General features: G+C 40.9%; 1 protein-coding gene across 1 annotated transcript in view; it reads right to left on the bottom strand.

The window, feature by feature from the left end:
- Positions 1 to 18,677, bottom strand: part of Lrriq3 (leucine rich repeats and IQ motif containing 3) — a 94,862-nt gene that overhangs the window by 58,745 nt on the left and 17,440 nt on the right. The window contains exon 3 of the mRNA XM_051196059.1: positions 15,894 to 16,027. Coding sequence (XP_051052016.1) covers positions 15,894 to 16,027 — 134 coding nt within the window. The remainder of the gene's footprint in view (positions 1 to 15,893; positions 16,028 to 18,677) is intronic.

Here is an 18,677-nt window from a genome sequence, read left to right as displayed (position 1 = left end):
CACAGGCCTGGAGGAAAAGTTCATTATGGTATGAATGGACAAGTGACATGGATTGGACAAAATGAAGCAGGCACCATTTATGTAACAACCTTCAAAGGCATATCAAAAGGAAGTAAGCCAATCTCATGAAATACCCATTCTATGTGACTAAAACGATCATTTGTTGAAACGATAAGCCAAGTAGGAAATGTATCCTTAGTAGTACCAAAACAAAGCTGTCCAAATAGCACAGCATTCCTACATCATAAACTGGCTCTATTTATTCACCAATTCTCGATGTTTTTAAAAGTCTACCAATCAGGTAATATAGGGTATGGTAAGACAATAAACTCTTAACAGTTCAGAGCCGTCATATTCCTCTCCAGAGACCTGCTCTGCTTTGCAAAGCTGGTCTGTCTCACTCCACAAGAATGGAAAGTGAGAGCCTGGGGAAGGAAGAACATGAAAGCAAGCAGAACACAGTAACCATGTGAACGTGCTAAGCAGCCGTACCCTGCCCCCCAGTGATGCAGCTAGATGAACATGTTTATCAACAAGACAAACCTTTGATGTAATCTTTCATTATCAGCCAGTTGTCAAAGGTAAATAAAAGCGTAAATTTTCATCAAAAGGTATTATTTCACATATGCCCCAAAGATTCATATCCATGAAGCCTAAGTTATCTAAGTAGAGATAGGTTATACAAAAATAAACCATTATCTATATTAACATGGCTAAGGACATAAAGAGAAGTTGAGGAAAGCATTTTTCCAGAGAAATTGTTTAAGGGCAAGAGACCAGTTAGGCAACACCATCCTTGACCTGTTCTGAGCAATAAAGCAAGCTACAGAGCATGAAAACCATTCTAGACCCCTGAAAAGAAGTCTGGGTAGGTGACTTTTGGAGTAGAGATATGAAACATTGTGAGAGAAACCCCACAATTAGTAAAAATTAAAAGGTACAGACCTCTGAGAATTCTCAAAGGGTGTAGGGCCAAAGAATAAGCATTTACTCAAGAAAGCCCAAGTGTCCAATGTAAGAGCAGACACTACTCAAGCCATCACCTGCATACTCTACCCAACCCATGAGAAGCAAGTCTAGTTGAGGTGGTGGAATCTCCCTACACTGTCTTCCTCTGCAACCAGGATTCACATCATGGCACAGCTTCCCTCAAGACAAGAAGGGCACTGGCCTCATGGCCAAGGCACTGGCCGGGGAGAAGGGCAGTAACCCTTCAATCTCTTCCTGCTCTTGGGAAAGCTCCAGCTGTGTGCATCAAGTTCAGAACACTGGAGTGCTGATGGTCCCTCTCCAGGGGCACATAGACAAGCAATGTCGCAACAGCTTGGCGCCTGCTTTAGGAAGAAATTTGTCCTTTCCTGTCACCTCCCTGCTCTAAGCATGGGCATAAAGTTTTCCCCAGGAATGAAGTCAGAGCATGAGCACATGAAGTCATAAAGCTGCGTTGACTTCCAAAGTAAAGTAAGTTGATCAGAGAGACTACAGCCTACAGCTGCTATAGAAAAATGGAAGGCTGTGGTACTGAGCCATTAGCAATAGTCTGGGCACTGTATTAAAGTAACATGCTTCATGGTTCAAGGGAAATGTGTGGTAGCTGAAAGAGTCTAGAAGACACGTTCAGTAAAGAATAAATCCTGCGTGTAGGGAAGCACCATAACCTGTTATGGTGGGTGCATTATTTAAAATGTTCTGACGAAGAAGTAAGGATGTGAACTATGCTAAAAGGAACTTACCACGGAGCCAGCTCTGGGAAGAGTCAGTGGCCTTTCTAGGGGAACAGTGTCTGTATATATGAGGAAAGTATGTTTTAAACAGAGATTTCTGTAAGGTGGGATGTAAAAAAAAAAATAAGATTCCGTTATCAGAAAATACAATACCAATTAATACATGTTGCTAGAGTGGATCAAGAAGAGATCTGCATTGAAATGAGTATTGTGATAAACCCCCAAAAGGACTACGGTGAAAGGAGCATGTGTGAGGCCACACGCGGCGAAGGTCACAGCATCTCCAGGAAAAGTGGCTAACAGTGTGCGTTGTTATTACCTTTAAGGCAAGTCTTTAATGAGAAAATCTTAAATCAGTGTGACTTGTAGTCCCTATTGCTTGTAATATTGCCACTTAAATCTGCCATGTCATTTAAAAACTACTCCTATGTCACTTATGTGTAACAAGATGAATGTACAGGACAGTGTCTGCTAGTAAATTAAGGTTTGGCTTCAATTATAATTGAATGGAATCAATTACTACATATTCTGTATCCCTGATGGTGCCTTTCAACTGGTAAGTTATTTTGTTTTCTTTTCATCCAACCAATGGGACATTAAACTTGATGGCTCAATAATATTCTGCACCTTTCCAAACCCATAGAGTATTGCCAATAGTTTCTCACTTTCTGGGACACTTACTTTTAATTTCTAAGTTACCATATCTAAACCAGAACAAAGGTTTGTAGTTATGCTTAGCATGAATGCCTCATAACAATTTTTTAAGATTACAGTTGATGTAAAGTAAATAAATACCTTTCTTCCAATATACAAATCATAGAGAAAAAGATTTTTTGTGGTTTAAAGTAACCCAAAACACACAACAAAAAACAGCAACAACCATAACACATCACAGAGATTGCAATCATGAGAGAAGCCTTTTCCTTCATCTTCAATTTAGCATTCACATCAAAGGTCAGCAATTATGTTTTCTACAAATCAAGCAGGTAAACATTTTGAGCTTTTTACAATGTAGGTTGTTTGCATGTTTTTCATATTTATGACAGTTTAAACTCTAAAACCATGCCTCCTCAAATGCAGGCCATGCCAGTTCTTGCTGTGCCTTCAGCCAGTCCGGTGTGATCAGATCCTGGCTGATCCATGCAGACACATATGGACACATGCATATACACCTCTCCATTGTGCCTTAGAGACTCAGGGAAAACAGCACAAACACATGTGTACACAGAAACATAAATCAGATTTAGCCATTAAAATACATTCTTGAGAAAATAAAGTTTAAGTTTATTAAGGTGATGCTTTAATATAGATATAGGCACATCAGCCTGGTAAGGAGGCATAAAATACGAAGATGATAGTCCACATATTAGAGTGGACAGGGCACCTCAGGTGAGATGCACCAGAAAATCTACCAAAGAACAGCTGTTACAGAATACTCCTTTACACTCCATGGAGATGTGTCACTGTGGTAGATTTTATAAAGAGCTGAATGGCCAATAGCTAGTTAGGAAGAGTTTAGGGGGGACTTCTGAGGATAGAGAGGTCTATGGGAATAAGAAAGCTGGAGTGTAGAGCCAGACGCAGAGAAAGCAGGACATGCAGAAGGAGAGGTAAAATCTATGATAATCCATGTGAGAGCATACAGATTAAAAGAAATGGGATAAGTGAATTTATAAGAACTACATAGGAACAGGCCTAAACTGAGGCCAAGCTTTCATGATTAATCAGTCTCTGGGTCATCATTTGGGGGCTGATGGCCCAAAAGCTTCTACTATGTATGTGGCCAACATGGCACCACAGGCTTAAGGCCTGAGCAAGCTGAAAATGTGCAGAATGGGAAGAGAAACTCGGCTCCATGGTGACCATGGTCTCTTGGGTAGGTTTGGTGACATGTAGATAGGTAGGTGATCTGCAAAATCTTACAAGGTATGGCATTGAAAATATACTAGCATGAGGCTTTTCATGACAAGTGGGACACGTCTGCTCCTGGCAGCACCAATCTACTCCAAACGAGGATGATGAGCATTGAAGATCCTTCATATGCAGTTTGCTTCTATGTGGTAAAAGCTGGCTGTTTGAACAAGAAACTGCCCTTGCCTCAACTGCTGTCCAAACTGGACAAACAGGACACAGAAAAGCAACTTCAAAACTTTGCCAAGACAAGGAAGGAGAGTCCTTCTAAAGTTCAAGCTTCACGGAAAAGTCTGTCTGATATTCGAGGCCTGTAGACCAAAGATGGATGCCCTAATGTTACAAAGGAGTCTGGGGTGACTGTCCAGTCAGCCAAAGCTCATGCCATTTTTTCATACATTTGGAAGTTTCTTGCTCTTCAATTCCTGTTTACTCAGGTAATATATCTATTTTGGGTCATTGATGGGGTTGAAAACTAGATAGTTACAGTTACAGATTCTGTTAATCATTATAGAAAGTAAATTAGGTATAAATCTTTGAACTCACCAAAAGATGAGAGGTAATGGTGTGTTTCCTCTGAATTTGCCAAATGCTGATGGACTGGACACTGTGAACATAATTCTTACCTGATAGTTATTCGTATAGTTTATAGTTTTATTATTTTAATGTTAAAACTGTTCCTTTTTATTTAGACAAAAGGGGGGGGGGGTAATTGCTGTAAAATATTCCTTCACAATGTGTGAAGATGCGATGGTTTATAAAGAACTGAATGGCCAACAGCTAGTCAGGAAGAGGTTAGGCAGGATTTCTCGGGAAAGAGAGGTCTTGGGGAAGACAAAAAGTTGGAGTCTCCAATCCAGATGCAGAGGAAGCAGAACATGCAGGAGGAGTAGTAAAACCATGAGCCACGTGAAACCATATAGATTAATAGAAATGGATTGATTAAAGTTATAAGAGCTGGTTAGAAACAAGCCTGAGCTAAGGTGAAGCTCTCTTAATTAATAATAAGTCTCTGTGTCATGATTTGGGGGCTTGCAGTACAAAAAAATAACAAAACAAAACAAAAATAGAGCTTGCTAGCTACGGACAGATTGCTACCAACCCACAATGCCAAAGGTTTCAGACTGTGACCAGCTCGGTTTTGTTGCTTTGTGTCTGTCATGAGGCTGAGTGTCATGGTGGGGTAGCATCTAGTAGACCAGGATGCTCACGGTGGCCTCTAGGAAGCAAAGAGCAAGAAGAAACTCAGGTCCTCACAGACCTTGTGTGTGGCTGTTTGCTGTGAAGGGGACATTCCTTACTGGAGGAGGAACACTCACAAGGCAAGTTTCCCGAAGCTCACAGGACTCCATGGCACAGGAATTTCGGATTAGGGCATACTGGGCTCCACCCTGAGACTACACAAGCAATATATAACAGCTGTGGAAGAGAAAGTCTGGTGTGAAGCTGCTTACAAGTTGGGCTTACAGGAGCTCCAGGGGGCTGCTCAGTGGTGTGTGGCTTTTGAGTGAGGCCTGTTTCTGACTGTGAGTAAGCCCCATAATGATTCATGACGCCACACTCTGAGAACTGTTCTTACTCTCTCAGTGGCACCTCTCTGGTGTGGACAGACAGTTGCACATATCTGTCCCAACACCATCACACAGCACACCCCATCACACGTATGCTACCCCCAATGGCCCACTTGCTTCATTATGCTTTTTTTCTTTGGCTTCTACAATCTCCTCAACACAAAAGCCCCCAGAGGGCATTTCAGATGCAAATTCTAGCCATATAGACTTCTACTGACACCATCAAACTAGTCTGCCTGTGGTGCTAACATGCTCTACCCTAACCTGAATTTGATTTTCATTTTACAGATCAGCACAGCATCTATGTTAATATATATATATATATATATATATATATATATATATAGTCTCCATATAATCTAAATCCATAAAGACAAAAGTCTCACTGTCCATAGGAACTCTAGTGCTTGTCTTTGTCTGCCTGATGCTGCTACAATAGAACGCCCAGACTGGTTAACTTATGAAGAACATGTTTCTCTAAGTCCTAGAGGCAAGAAATCTTAGACTAACTGGTACCACTAGGAAGGGTCTGGTTACTACATCCAAACAAGGTAGAGATTGGCCCATAGCAAGACATGTACTTGCTTTGACGATGCTACAATGTAACAACACAGGCTCTGTGAACACAGAATTAGGAAGCTACCAGAGGCCAATGCCTCTATTTGATATAAAGCAGTCCTAGGCCAATTCTATCACTTTTAACATTTTTCAAACGCTACTATTAAAATACAGTAAATGTAGTTACTATCCTAAAATATACCTAACTTGAACATCTAAGTGCTGTGTTCCGCATGCCTGTGAGACAAATACTTGAAAAATCATCATAACACTGCCATAAAAATTAGACTCAAGAATATCACTTTTCTAGTATATATCCAGTGGTAGCAGAAAAAGAAAAATAATGGCTTTATTTCCCATGGCTCATAACTTAGGGATATGAGTACTGTGTGTATAACTTACAAGTTGGTAACCTCAGAAAAGTTATTGATGAGATTTATATGAACACCTGGCTTATAATACTAAACTAGAACTTGAATGCAAAACTACTAAATCTAAGCTGTTCTCAACTTGACAACACACCAATCATCTAAAATAGTTAAGGGAAATTTATTATATACAAACACTTTCATATGATTTTCTCATAAAAGAATGAACAGGGTGAAGTGCAGCCTTTATTAAGAATTGCTTATGATTAATAAAAGTTAACAAGCAAGTATTATCTAATGTATACATTCTCCGATGCTATCTGTTTCCCACTATTTTTAGAGACAGCTCAGGCTGCCCTCGATCCTTGTGCCTCAAGCTCCCAGGACCTGAGATTACAGATTTGAGACATGCTCCACTTACCGCTTTCTGTATGTCAAGATATGTTCTTCCCACCCTAGTCTTTCTGGTGTTTTTTGAATGTTTGGAGAAACCCACCGAAGAGTAGGGAGAGATTACCAATACAACATTATCATTCTTTTCTTCCAAAGTGTTTATTTTTGAAGAAAAATCCAAGTTTCAATTTGTAAAAATTCTTCGATGTTGTACAATTTTTGTCATTTGTACAAAATGCTGGGTCTCACTGCTGGGTATTCACATGAGTTTATCATATACGTTGGCCATGACCAGGCTCGCTGCCCTCACCAGTCTCTTCCCACTAGCAATAGTGTTATGTCTGTATGTCTATAATGCTTTAAACAAGGTTTCTATGTATGAAAGGAAGCATTTATCTTCCTGTGTCAAGCTTATTTCTGTCAAATGATGACCTCAGATTCTACCATTTAATGCAAATGACACTTTATTTTTTTATGGCCTAATAAACCTTCATTGCAACTATATTCTATGTTTTCTTCATCCACAAATCTGCTGGTCGACTCTGTATTTTAGACACTCTGACTGGAGACACGGTAAATATGGATGTGCAAGTGTCTGTGTAGCAGGTTTACTCTCAGCACATCACTGGGAAGAGGACATTTAAGTCATCAGAGTCTGAGGAAATCTCTGCCTCCTTTCCATTGTGTCTACAACAATTTACACTCTCATGAACAGTGTAGTAGGAGCCTGTGGCCCACCTGTGCTTGAAAACTTTTGCTGTCATCTTCTGATGACAGCCATTCTGACTGTGTTGAAGTAGAGACTCATTGTTATTTTCAGTTGCATAACCGTGATGGGTGAAAAACATGAATTCATTTTCACGTGTTCATAAGCCACTTGCACCTCTGTTGGGAATTGTCTGGTCAATTCATGGGCCCTGTTTATTCACTGGATTATTTGGCATTTTGGAATATGCTTGTGTTGTTTGCTTTAGTTCTTTGTGTACTCTAGCTATTAGTCCCCTATGAGATGCATACGTGGAAATTTCCTTCTACTCAGTTATGCAATTTCTCTCTTAATTGCGGGCCGACTTCTTTTATTTCACAGAGTATTTCATTGTTAGTGGTGCCGGTTTTGTGTTTCATTTTGTTTTTGAATCTCATGAAATCCTACATGTAAATGTTCACTCTTATTTGCAGTTATTGGAGTCCTATTCAGGACCTCCTTGCCTACATCTGTATCCCAAAGTGTTGAGTTTTTGTTGAACCATGGATATTTGTGGTGATATATTACTTATAACTTAAGTTATAAAGCCACTGGAGATCAAAATGCAAAGCTAGCCACGGATATAGAGAAAGGCAGTGGTAGACACACCTTTAGACCCAGCAGCCATAGTAGCTAGCCAGAGGCCAGGCAATGGTGGTGTACACCTTTAATCCCAGGACTAAGGAGGCAGAGGCAGGGAGTGATGGGGCTGGGCGGAGAAAGAAATGTAAGGAGGGGAGGATCCAAGAACTCAGAGCGTTTTCTGCTGAGGATTTGTGAAGAGCATTATCTGTGAAAAGTGATGGACACAGGACTGACATTGCAGCTTGGGAGAGGTTAACCAAGCTACTGGCTTGGCTGCTTTGCTTCTCTGATCTTCAGCTTGAACCTCTATACCTGTCTCTATGTTTTCATTGTTCATGTTACACATCTTATACATGAAAACGACTCATCCTTGCACTTACCTTGGACTTGCTCTGTTTGGAGGTTTTGTTCTGAGATTTGGTTCTTATCTTTCCTGATGTGGTGCTTTGAAAAATGCTTCCCAAAGTGAGTGGCACTCTTAGGAGGTTTTACTTTGTTGGAGCGGCTGTGACCTTGTTTGGGGGAAGTGTGTCACTGCAGACACAGGATTTGAAGCTTCCTATACTTAGGATACCACACAGTGTGGCTTCAGTCAACTTCCTGTTGCCTGCAGGAGGTAGGATGCTCAGCCATCCCCTCCAGCACCATGTCTGACTGCATGCTGCCCAAGTCTGAACTCTGAGGACTGAACCTCTGAAACTGTAAGCAAGCCACCACAATTAAATGTATTCTTCAAAAGTGTTGCTGTGGTCACGGTCTCTTCATAGCAACAGAAACCCTAACCAAGTCACCTGACAACCCCTTTGTAGTTGATGACGGCCGTGGCATGGGCTGCCCGGATTTCCTAGTGGAGCTCACTGAGAAATGCTCAGCTGGCTGACATCCATTCCTCCCTGTTTACCACAAGGCTTTTCCTAGCCGTGGGTCAAGCATGTGGAAGACAATGCTGACAGCCTGTTTCTGCTTGACGCCTGCACTATACAACCTCATTCGAGGACCCTCAGACAGCCTGATCAAACACTGTTCAGTTAGGTGGCTTCCTCTTCCTCAGCCACTTGCTTTCCTAGCCAGGTTTCTCCGTCCCTTCGCAGGCATCAGGTTCATAAACTGCCACCTCTAGCTGTATTCCTACCCCATGCTGTGTGTGAGATGCATTTCTCCAGTACCCATTTGAAATGCTTATCTCATGTGTCTGTCTTTCTAAGAAAAAACATAAAATTAAGATATGATGTCACAATTATCACCTTTTCCCCCAATGCCTAACTACTCATACATCTAAATAGCTTAATTTGGGGGTTATGGCTGTGATCTTGCAAACTGCGAGAGAACAGCAATCATAGTTGGCAACCTAATGCACTGAGGACCTCAAGGAAATTAGTTCATTATTTCACTTCTGAGTGATAATAAATGCATTATATGTCTAATATATAATGGAGACCCTTTTTGGTTGTTAAGTGTATTTTGAGTTCTTTTGGTTTTGTGGTGAGTTTTGGTTTGGTGGTAGGGTTTTGTATTTTGTTTTTGAGAGATGTAACATAGACTGCTTTTAAACTACTGTATATCCAGGGATGGTCTTGAACTCCTGATTTTTCAGTCCCTACCACACCACTGGCATGTTTCTATTACAAACAAGCACCACTATATAAGGTTTTACCTTACCAAGGCATTGGGTTTGCCACGCAAGCACTCTAATGACCCTGAAAATGAAATCAACTTTTAATTCTAATTTACTGAACTTCATTTTAACCTCGGAGGGGTGCTGCATTTTATAAGGTGATTTTTTTCTGAGACAATGAGATGGTACTCGCTACCATATAAACTACCTCTTAGTGAGACCTGTGTATCGAGTTGGCCTGGAGGTCTTAGCACAAACTTAAACGATCACTCGTTTCTGATTGCATTCAGACCTCTGGAAGGCAGAACACGGTCATTTGTTTAAGACTGAATTCTCTGTATTCTGGCTGCCTTCTGTCCGGAGTCCCACTAATGAGGACGACTCTGATCCTTTGCTCAGTCCTTTCCTCGGGACTGACAGAGGGTCAGATTGTTCAGGTGCTTCACATTCCCGAGCTGCCCCATCCGTACCCAGGGAAACCCTGTCAAGTCCTCACTTGATTGGCTTGGAACCGCTCAGACACACCACTTGAAGGTAACTGTGAGAGTGATAACCAGAAAGATGAGATGGGACTCCTGAACCACGGACACAAAAGGTTCGGTTTGCACAGGGATCCACTCACAGCAATGGACAGATCAAAAATGGTGTCTTTCCTTTATTGTTATTTCTGTTAAGTTAACCCTGTAAAAGGCATTACACTTTTTATGTACTGCTGAATCCCACATACAGGCTCCTGGAATGTCGGACTTAAATTTTCATTACTGTGGAATTGTCATCCAGCTTTGGACTCATACAAAGAAACAGCCAAGATGTGTGTCTTTGCTGTCTAAAAACTTAGGGAAGTAGACAGTGTCACTCTGAAAGTCATCTGGGCATGCAGCCTCTGTGGCGTTTCTAATATACACTGCATGTGTTTGATTATATTGGTTGCTCTTACATGTTCTTTGATACATTTGGAAATGGAATTCTTTTCAGGGAATGTATCCATTTCTCACAAGCCTGTGGCAGGCAGTCACAATGTGGTCATTTTGTTGCATTCGGTACCTGCCACTCTGACTGCTCCCTTGTCTTGCTTTCTTTTTATTCCTTCTCTCTCTCTATTTTATTGGTCTTGGTGGAGCATGATTAATTTATTGCTCCTTGAAGAAAACCAATTCTAGACTTATTGACTTTTATATACACTTTCTCATTGTTCATTGTATATTCGTGTTGTATTTCTTCAGTTTCTTATATTTTTATTACCTTCATTTACACTCATATTGAATGCATTTTTGTTTTTCCTCTTAATGTGACAGATGCTTAGGCTTTGATATATCAGTCTTTCTCCATTCCATACATATAATCAGATGTGCTACAGAATACAAATGATTTTTTTTTTCCTTTCCATGTATTTTGTAGCAAAACTGATGGGCAGTGTCCAACTCCCTTTCTCCCTTTCAGCTTTAGAAACAGAAGCCAAGTTTCATATCTGTGGGGAGATGAGAGAGAACCCAAGCTTCTGCCCTCTCCCCACTACCAGCACACGAACATGAAGACCTCCTTCAGTGGCTGACAGACATCCCTGCTGTGTTATGCTGTGCACAGCTGCGATGTGTCTGTGCTTCAAAGGGCCCGTCTTATTTCCTTCACTCCACACAGGACAGGACAGGACAGATTTCCAGGTGTCCCATGGGACCTTTGCCCCCACTATTGCGCCATTGGAGGTGTTATGTTACAGGAAATGTGATGTTTTGCGGATGTGATTATGGCTGTTTGTTACAATTGACCTTCCGGTACAATAACTGAGAGGGGCTACTCATTTGATGAAGGCGTCCTTAGGAATTAATAGGACACGTCAGAGACATCAGAGAATATGAAACATGGGAACGGTTTGGTTCCTCACTGGCTGGCTGTCATGAGGAAGACTACCGTGGTAGGAACACTGACAGCCATTGAGGACCACAAGGCCAAACACAAGGTTGAAAAGTGAAGGAAAAGTTAGGGTCAGGAATACTGTTTGCAGTAACAGACCTCAGACTCTCTGACTATAAACTTAAACCGAAACAAAAACTCTTAAAAAATACTTATGCCTCTGCTCAGCCACAATTGAGGTGATCTCTGTTAAACACAAATCCATCAAATACATGATATGTAAATATATCATTTCTTCTTTGGAAACACAGTACCAAGTATAATAAAGCTATTAAAAATTAACAATGCAATGGTTATAGGGCCTACTATTTTACTCAGACTATGAATATAATATACTATCTCTTACCACATTATTATATGTTTATAAATGCATTTCATCATAATTACTTAGATACAGAGGAAGCATCTTTAACGTATAAGTCATAAATCTCTGACCTCACTAAAATCTAATTAATTAGAAACCTAATATTTAAAAGGCTCTCACCATATGGCCCTGTCTATCAAAGGAACTTGGAATGACACAGTGCAGACTATAGTAGCATATGGTCTTTTCTAAGATTATCTTTACTTTAATGAAACTATCTTTCTGAAATATGCTTAATGCTTTTACCTATTTTATACACAAGAAATATGCAACCACCTGAAACACTTATTTGAAATAACCTGTAAAGTCTCACCATGCTTAAATATCAGTTTCCTTAATAGTTATTCTCATAACTACAGGGTGTTTTAAGTATAAAATGTTATTTTCTGAAAACATAAAATATGAATGATGGTGGTTTTAAAAAAAGAAAATCTAATTAAAAAAAATAAACTGACACCTGTAAGACTCTGGGGGTCAGAAAGAAGGAGACAGACAGGAGAGTTAAGATAAATGATGAATAGAGAGAAAACAGAAATACACTCCCAGAGAGTCTGGAGAGACAACTGAAGAGCCCTGAACCACCCCCCCACACACACATATTCAATACAAGAGATGAAGTATAAGGGATAAGGTTTGGAATGCTTTTGGACTATGAAGACCTGATATTAACCAAAGATCAACTCTAGGTAAAAACACAAAGCTCAATACAAAATTAAGAAGGGAAACATCAAAAGGGAGGAAGGTACACAGCATAAAGGGAACGGTGGGATCCCCTTCACAGGTCCATGGTGGACAGACACATTTGAAACACCCCAAAACCACGGAAATTATGGCTTTAGGACTAGAAGCATGAAGGAATCTTACACAACTCAGCAAACCCATCCAATCCCATACAGATGGGTAAATAGTAAAGGACAAGCAGAAAACAGAGGATAACAGGATTACCATCAACAACAGGAGCAGGGAGATTGAATCAGGACAAGAATAGTGATAGGAGATAAAGAAAAGAGAAACCATAATAGAGGGAGCCAGTATAGATTTGAAAAGAAATCTGGCACTAGGGAAATGTCCAGAAACCCACAAAGATGAGGCCAAATAACAATCTGAGCAATAGTGGAGAGGCTACCTTAAATGTCCTTCCCTGATTATGAGATTGATGACTACCTTATATGCCATCCTAGAGCGTTCATCCAGTAGCTGATGGAAACAGAGGCAGACACCCACAGCTGAGCACTGGGTGGAACTCCTGGAATCCACTTTCAGACAGGGTAGAGTGATGAGAAAAGGGGTCAAGAACACGCAGGAGAAACTCACAGAGACAGCTGGCCTGAACAAGGGGGAACTCATGGAACCCAGACTGATAGCTGGGAAACCAGCATAGGACTGACTCAGACACCCTGAAAGTGGGTGTTAGAAAGACTGGGCAGTCTAAGGGACCTCTGACAGTCGAACCAGGATGTATCCCTGGTGCAAGAACAGACTTCAGGAGCACATTTCCCATGGAGGGATACTCCCCTTAGCCTTGAGGCTGGAGGGAGGGCTATTCCTCTCCCCTAATGACTTGATAGCTTTTGATGATCCCTCATGGAAGGCCTAACACTCCCTGGGGAGTGGATGTGGGATGGGATATATGGGTTAGTGGGGGACATGGGAGGATAAGAAAAAATATTTCAAAAAAAAAAAGAAAAAGAAAAAAAAGAGTAAGAACAAGAGATAAAAACCTACTTTAAAAAAAATAAAGAAACAACAGCCTATTACCATGAAATGAACTATACAATAGCATGAAATTGCACAGCACTTAAAAAAGCAACACTAGCTATAACCAGGCAAGTTTAGAAATAATGATAGAGTGTGGAAAAGGAATCAGAACTTTAAAATCCATTCAGACCAAATGAGGTGGGACATGACTATCAGCAAACATGATGGAAAATTCCCCAATTAAAAAAAATTGGTTAAAATAAAATATTCATATCTAATGAGGTAAAATCACTAAATAAAGAGCCAATATCATTCTGATAAATGAAATGACTATTCTGCAGGATTCCTCAGTCTAAACACAAAACACCCAGCAGATCTGTGGCTACATTGGACATTATAATTCTGACAGTATTTTGTGTATATTGCAGGATTAAGCTAATGTATAAAATCATTGGTAAGTTGATCATCAGAATTCTCCTGCAGGATGAGTAGGTCAGTACTCTATGAAGGCATAGAAGAACCCAGTGTGGCAGATTAGCACATGAAGTCGTTATGGGAAGGAATGATCCACTTAACACTGAACCTCTTGCCGTGGCTGAGGAGTCAGGATCTCCGCTGTCACACAGCACATCAGGCTCCTAAATGTTACTCTTCAAATGCCATTCTGGTCTGAAAGAACTGATGATGTTTAATGACAGGAGTGAAAAGACAAAACAGAAAAGTGTACAGGAATCACGACACAGCCCCTTTCTTCATAACCATGCACAGGTGAGCAGCACTGATGTTCAATTCAGATGTCAACTGCCCATAAAGTTCAAATGTTGAAATCTTCCCTCTGCAAAGACTGAGACACAAACGACAAAACCAACTGGAGCTCTGTGTATCAAGACATGTGAAGTGCATGGGCCCAGTTCTAATATGAGCTGCACGCTTGTTAACATGATCATACTAGTGCCTCCCCTTCTTCCCTGTGACCTCATTCTAGCTGCCAGTCAGACTTCCCTTCACCCTACCATCCATATGCCAGGAGACCTGAAACACGCAAGATCGGTAGGGATTCTAGTTTTAGTCTACATACGGGGTTGAAGGGAAGTGTAAAGTGCCTGGACATTTTAACAGAAAACTTGCAAGGAAATGTAAATATCTTGCTGCCAGGAGGCAGTCTGCAGGACTGATGTCCTGGAATGGGCAGGGACCCCAGGCTGTGGTCATGGCTCCCTTTCCTGTGTTTCCTAGCCTGTACATTCACTCTCCCTCAGACTGATCCAGAAAGAGCTGATCCCAGCGCTCATGGTATCTTCATTTATTGTGTTCATCAATTCCTCAAGTACGTGTGAACACTCAAGTGTTCAAGTACCATTTCGTTCTAGAGACACAGAACTGAAAACAGATAAAGATGCAGATACCCACAGTTTGCAATGCCCTGTATAATATGTATGATGAGAGCCCTGTGATGTAAAATTGTTCCTAGGAAATATGGAGCCACTGGAGGACCTGGCGTTGGTGAATAACCTCATTAGAGCTCTACTCTGAAGAGGTTATGCTGTGTGTGGAGGAAACATGAAGAAAGAAGGAACGAGAAACCGAGGCATGTTTTCCACATCGCCAGAAAACGCGGACAGCTCCAGAGAGCAACAGTAGAGGCGCGTTTAAAGCAGGATCTGCTAAGAGTGCAGTGGCCACTGCTGCTGAGTGCTGCTACACTATACTCATCATCTCAGTGTCTACGAGTACATGCATAGGCTCTGGTCTTTACCATCCTGGCTTAGAGCTGTTCCCAGATGTGCCTAATGGAACAGAACTTTTAAAAAGGAGATACTACATCAGCATGACCTGAGACACCCTTCCTTCCCACAGCACACAGCATCTGCTTACATCCTGAGTGAACGGGGATTTTATTTCATGTTACATCAGTACCAGAAGACGCCTCGTTTCTGAGACAAAACACAATCCTAAGGGCATTAACTAAATATCCCCATAAAATCTAAAATCTTCTTACATTTTTAAAATTGTAAGAAGATCTTAGACTTTATGGGGATATTTATATTCTATTACCATGTTGTGGAGTTATATAGAAGAGCTTGCCTCCATCTTATAGATATATAAAACCATAAGATGACGATGACTATGAGTATTATAAAATAATTTCAGCACAGGTTCTTGGTTGGCATCTTTAAGTTTGTAAAATATATAGTAGTCAGACATTTACAAAAATTGTATTTATTACTTATTTTATAGCAAATTTAAAGTACTAATAAAGGCATCAAACTCTGATTACATATCATGATGCAACATTTTTTTTTCTTATTGATCTTCATAGAAGTCAAGCATAGTGTAAATAACATTTTGAGAACAGAGAATACAAAAGTGCAATTATTCTAGACTTACTTCTTATCCTTGATACTTTAATCTCATTACAACTTACAAATGGTAGAGAAAAGGAAACATACCTCAAGCGTTTCCTAACTATGAAACCTCGAATCCACCTCTGAATAATCAACACTGGTGAGTTATGAGCCAGAATCCCATTGATCCTTGAAATCATATGTTTGATATTATTAATTTCATCCTCATAAGTTGTACCCTGAATGGAAAAAAAATGTATTCAGCAATTTTTATCTTTCATTAAAGAATTTACTAAAGGTATCTTAAATAAGTTAATGAAACATTCAGCAGAGTCTTTTCAGCATAATGGTAAGTGTACTTTAATATTTATTAAAATATTAAACAGTATTTTTAAATAATTTCAATTTTCTGCACAATACTCAAGATTCTGATTAGCGTCATCTATCCCAGGCTGTTCTGCCAGTCTGGAAACACGCATGAAATTGTCACCATAGTAATCCTCCTGTCTAGAAGGCAGTGGTATGAACTGTTGCCTCTGCTGTGCACCATTGTAAAAGGGGGCCACACGTGGAATTCCTGAGCATCACACCACTTCCCAGCACTGCATAGGTCAGGTTTGCTGTTGGGCACTCTTGTGGGGACTAACTGTGACTGTTTGCAAATTCACAGACTTTGGGGTCATAGACTCACTAAGTCTCCTTGAAAACTGACTGTTTAGAAATAGTCACTTTTCCTTGTGTTTTAACTGCATAATAGTACATTAGAAATTAAATATTTATATTGTTTTAAGGTGCTGTTGAATGGGGAGATGTAAACCAATGCCTACTCAAACCTGACAGGAAAATACAAATGTCCAACTTGGAGAACCAATGAAGTTACTGGGTTTATTTACAGGACTGTGGGTGAGAGGTTACTTCAAGGCCCTCCTGTGATGACAGATGGGAGGATGCATGGCCCTCCCGTGATGACACGTGGGAGAAGCATGGCCCTCCTGTGATGACAGGTGGGCGGATGCATGGCCCTCCCGTGATGACACGTGGTCAGAAGATGGTGCTCCTGTGATAAAACATACGGGCAGCTCAGCACATCTGAGCTGTCTTCCATGCTGCTCTGGGCCTCTTCCCGGCTCCTTGCTTGGTAGACTCTCCTCAGCCTTCCGCACTGCTTACATAACCTTGGGGAAAGCTGGGGCTCGTGCATCTGATGGGCTTCATGCACTTCCAGAGTTTTAATCGGCCTCTCGTTGGGAACACACTGAGTCTTAAGCAGCTCACCAGACTAACCCTAAAATATTATCACTTCTGATCCATTCACAATCCACCGTTCTTTCCAGGTACTCAATTAAATCACAAAGCTTGCAGATTCCTGCATTCTTTACAGATAATCAAATTTTTTTATTGGTCCATCATTTACTTTCTTCCCCAATAGCAGTAAAATCATAGAAAAATGAACAAACAACTGCTAAGTGATGTGTGAATCGATTCCTGTTCTCTCCCTCGTCCTGAGAAGCCATACATGCTATCAGCAAACCAGAAAGTCCACGGCGCCCATCTTTGCACACAGCATTAGAGCTAGCTACAGTTCTGTAACCGCAGTGAAAGGTCAGCATCGGATTTCTTGACGCACAATGTTGGTTCTTCATTGTCTAGAGGTTTCCTCGCTGCTACGTCTCACCTAGCTTTGTTCTCTAAATAACACTTCTAACTTTTCTAAATCCTTCTGCTTAATCCTTGAGCATTTGCTATGAATCAAATTTCAAAGCATCTTACAGACAGCCTAGCACTTTCCAATGGCTGAACTACTGTCTCAAGGTATGAGTCTTCTGGAGTCAGTTCCTTCTTTTTGATGTTGATCAATCATCTCCTTCTGAGACAGTGATGTATTGTCAATCCTCCATTACACACCACAGTCTTGAGTTTTTACCTAACTCCAACATCTTAGTTAGGGTTACTATTGCTGGGATGAGAAAACATGACCAAAGCAATGTGGGGAGGAAAGGGTTTATTTGGCCTACACTTCCATTTCACTGTTCATCATTGAAGGAAGTCAGAACAGGCACTCAAATAGAACAGGAACATAGAGGCAGGAGCTGATACGGAAGCCATGGAAGAGTGCTGTTGTTTGGATTGTCCCTCCCTCCATGGTGCTCAGCCTTCTTTCTTATAGAACCTATGGTGTCCACACTAACAATGCACTGCGCCCTCCCACATCAATTGCTAATCAAGACCACAGCCCGATTTTATGGAGGCATTTTCACAATTGAGGCTCACTCTTCTCCAGTGACTCTAGCTTGTGTTAAGTTGACCTAATGCTCGCTAACACACTCAGTAATCCTGGAAGTCAGTAATGTTCCTTGTGTCCCAAAATGGTTCATTGCAGATTATCTTTCTTTCTCTAATCTCTGCTTATGTAAAGCTCCTGGATTCCCCCTTTGTGCTTACCTGAGACCTGACACTGATCTTCCAAATTCCATAGTTTACCTACTGATGATCTGATGAACTGTTTGGTTCCCACTGACCTATGAGAATAAGAGGTTTGTGAGCCAGCAATATTCCTTCCTTTCCCTGCTCATGAGTACTGTGGGTACCCCTGGATTTGAGTCATGATTCAATCTCTAAGACTGTTGCTTGAGGGAGTCTCAGAATGGAACAATTTCATCTCATCTTCTTAATTTAAAGCCAAACCCTTCTGCCACCCCCTAAGACCTCTACAGAGCACAGAGCTGCTACCTCCTCTGCAAAGGTCCAGCCCTCCTCTCTGGGACAGTAACCCCTTCCCAAAAGACAGATCTGCTCACCAAGACCTAGTTTGTTTTGAAATCAGACTAGCTTTTATCATAATGCAATTACATACACTATAATTATAAACATTATACAGCTGAACAACCC

Source organism: Phodopus roborovskii, unplaced genomic scaffold (genome assembly GCF_943737965.1).
Source record: "Phodopus roborovskii unplaced genomic scaffold, PHOROB, whole genome shotgun sequence".
NCBI classification, from domain to species: domain Eukaryota; kingdom Metazoa; phylum Chordata; class Mammalia; order Rodentia; family Cricetidae; genus Phodopus; species Phodopus roborovskii.
The sequence above is the reverse complement of the archived record's forward strand: the minus strand, read 5'-3'. Positions and strand labels throughout refer to the sequence as shown.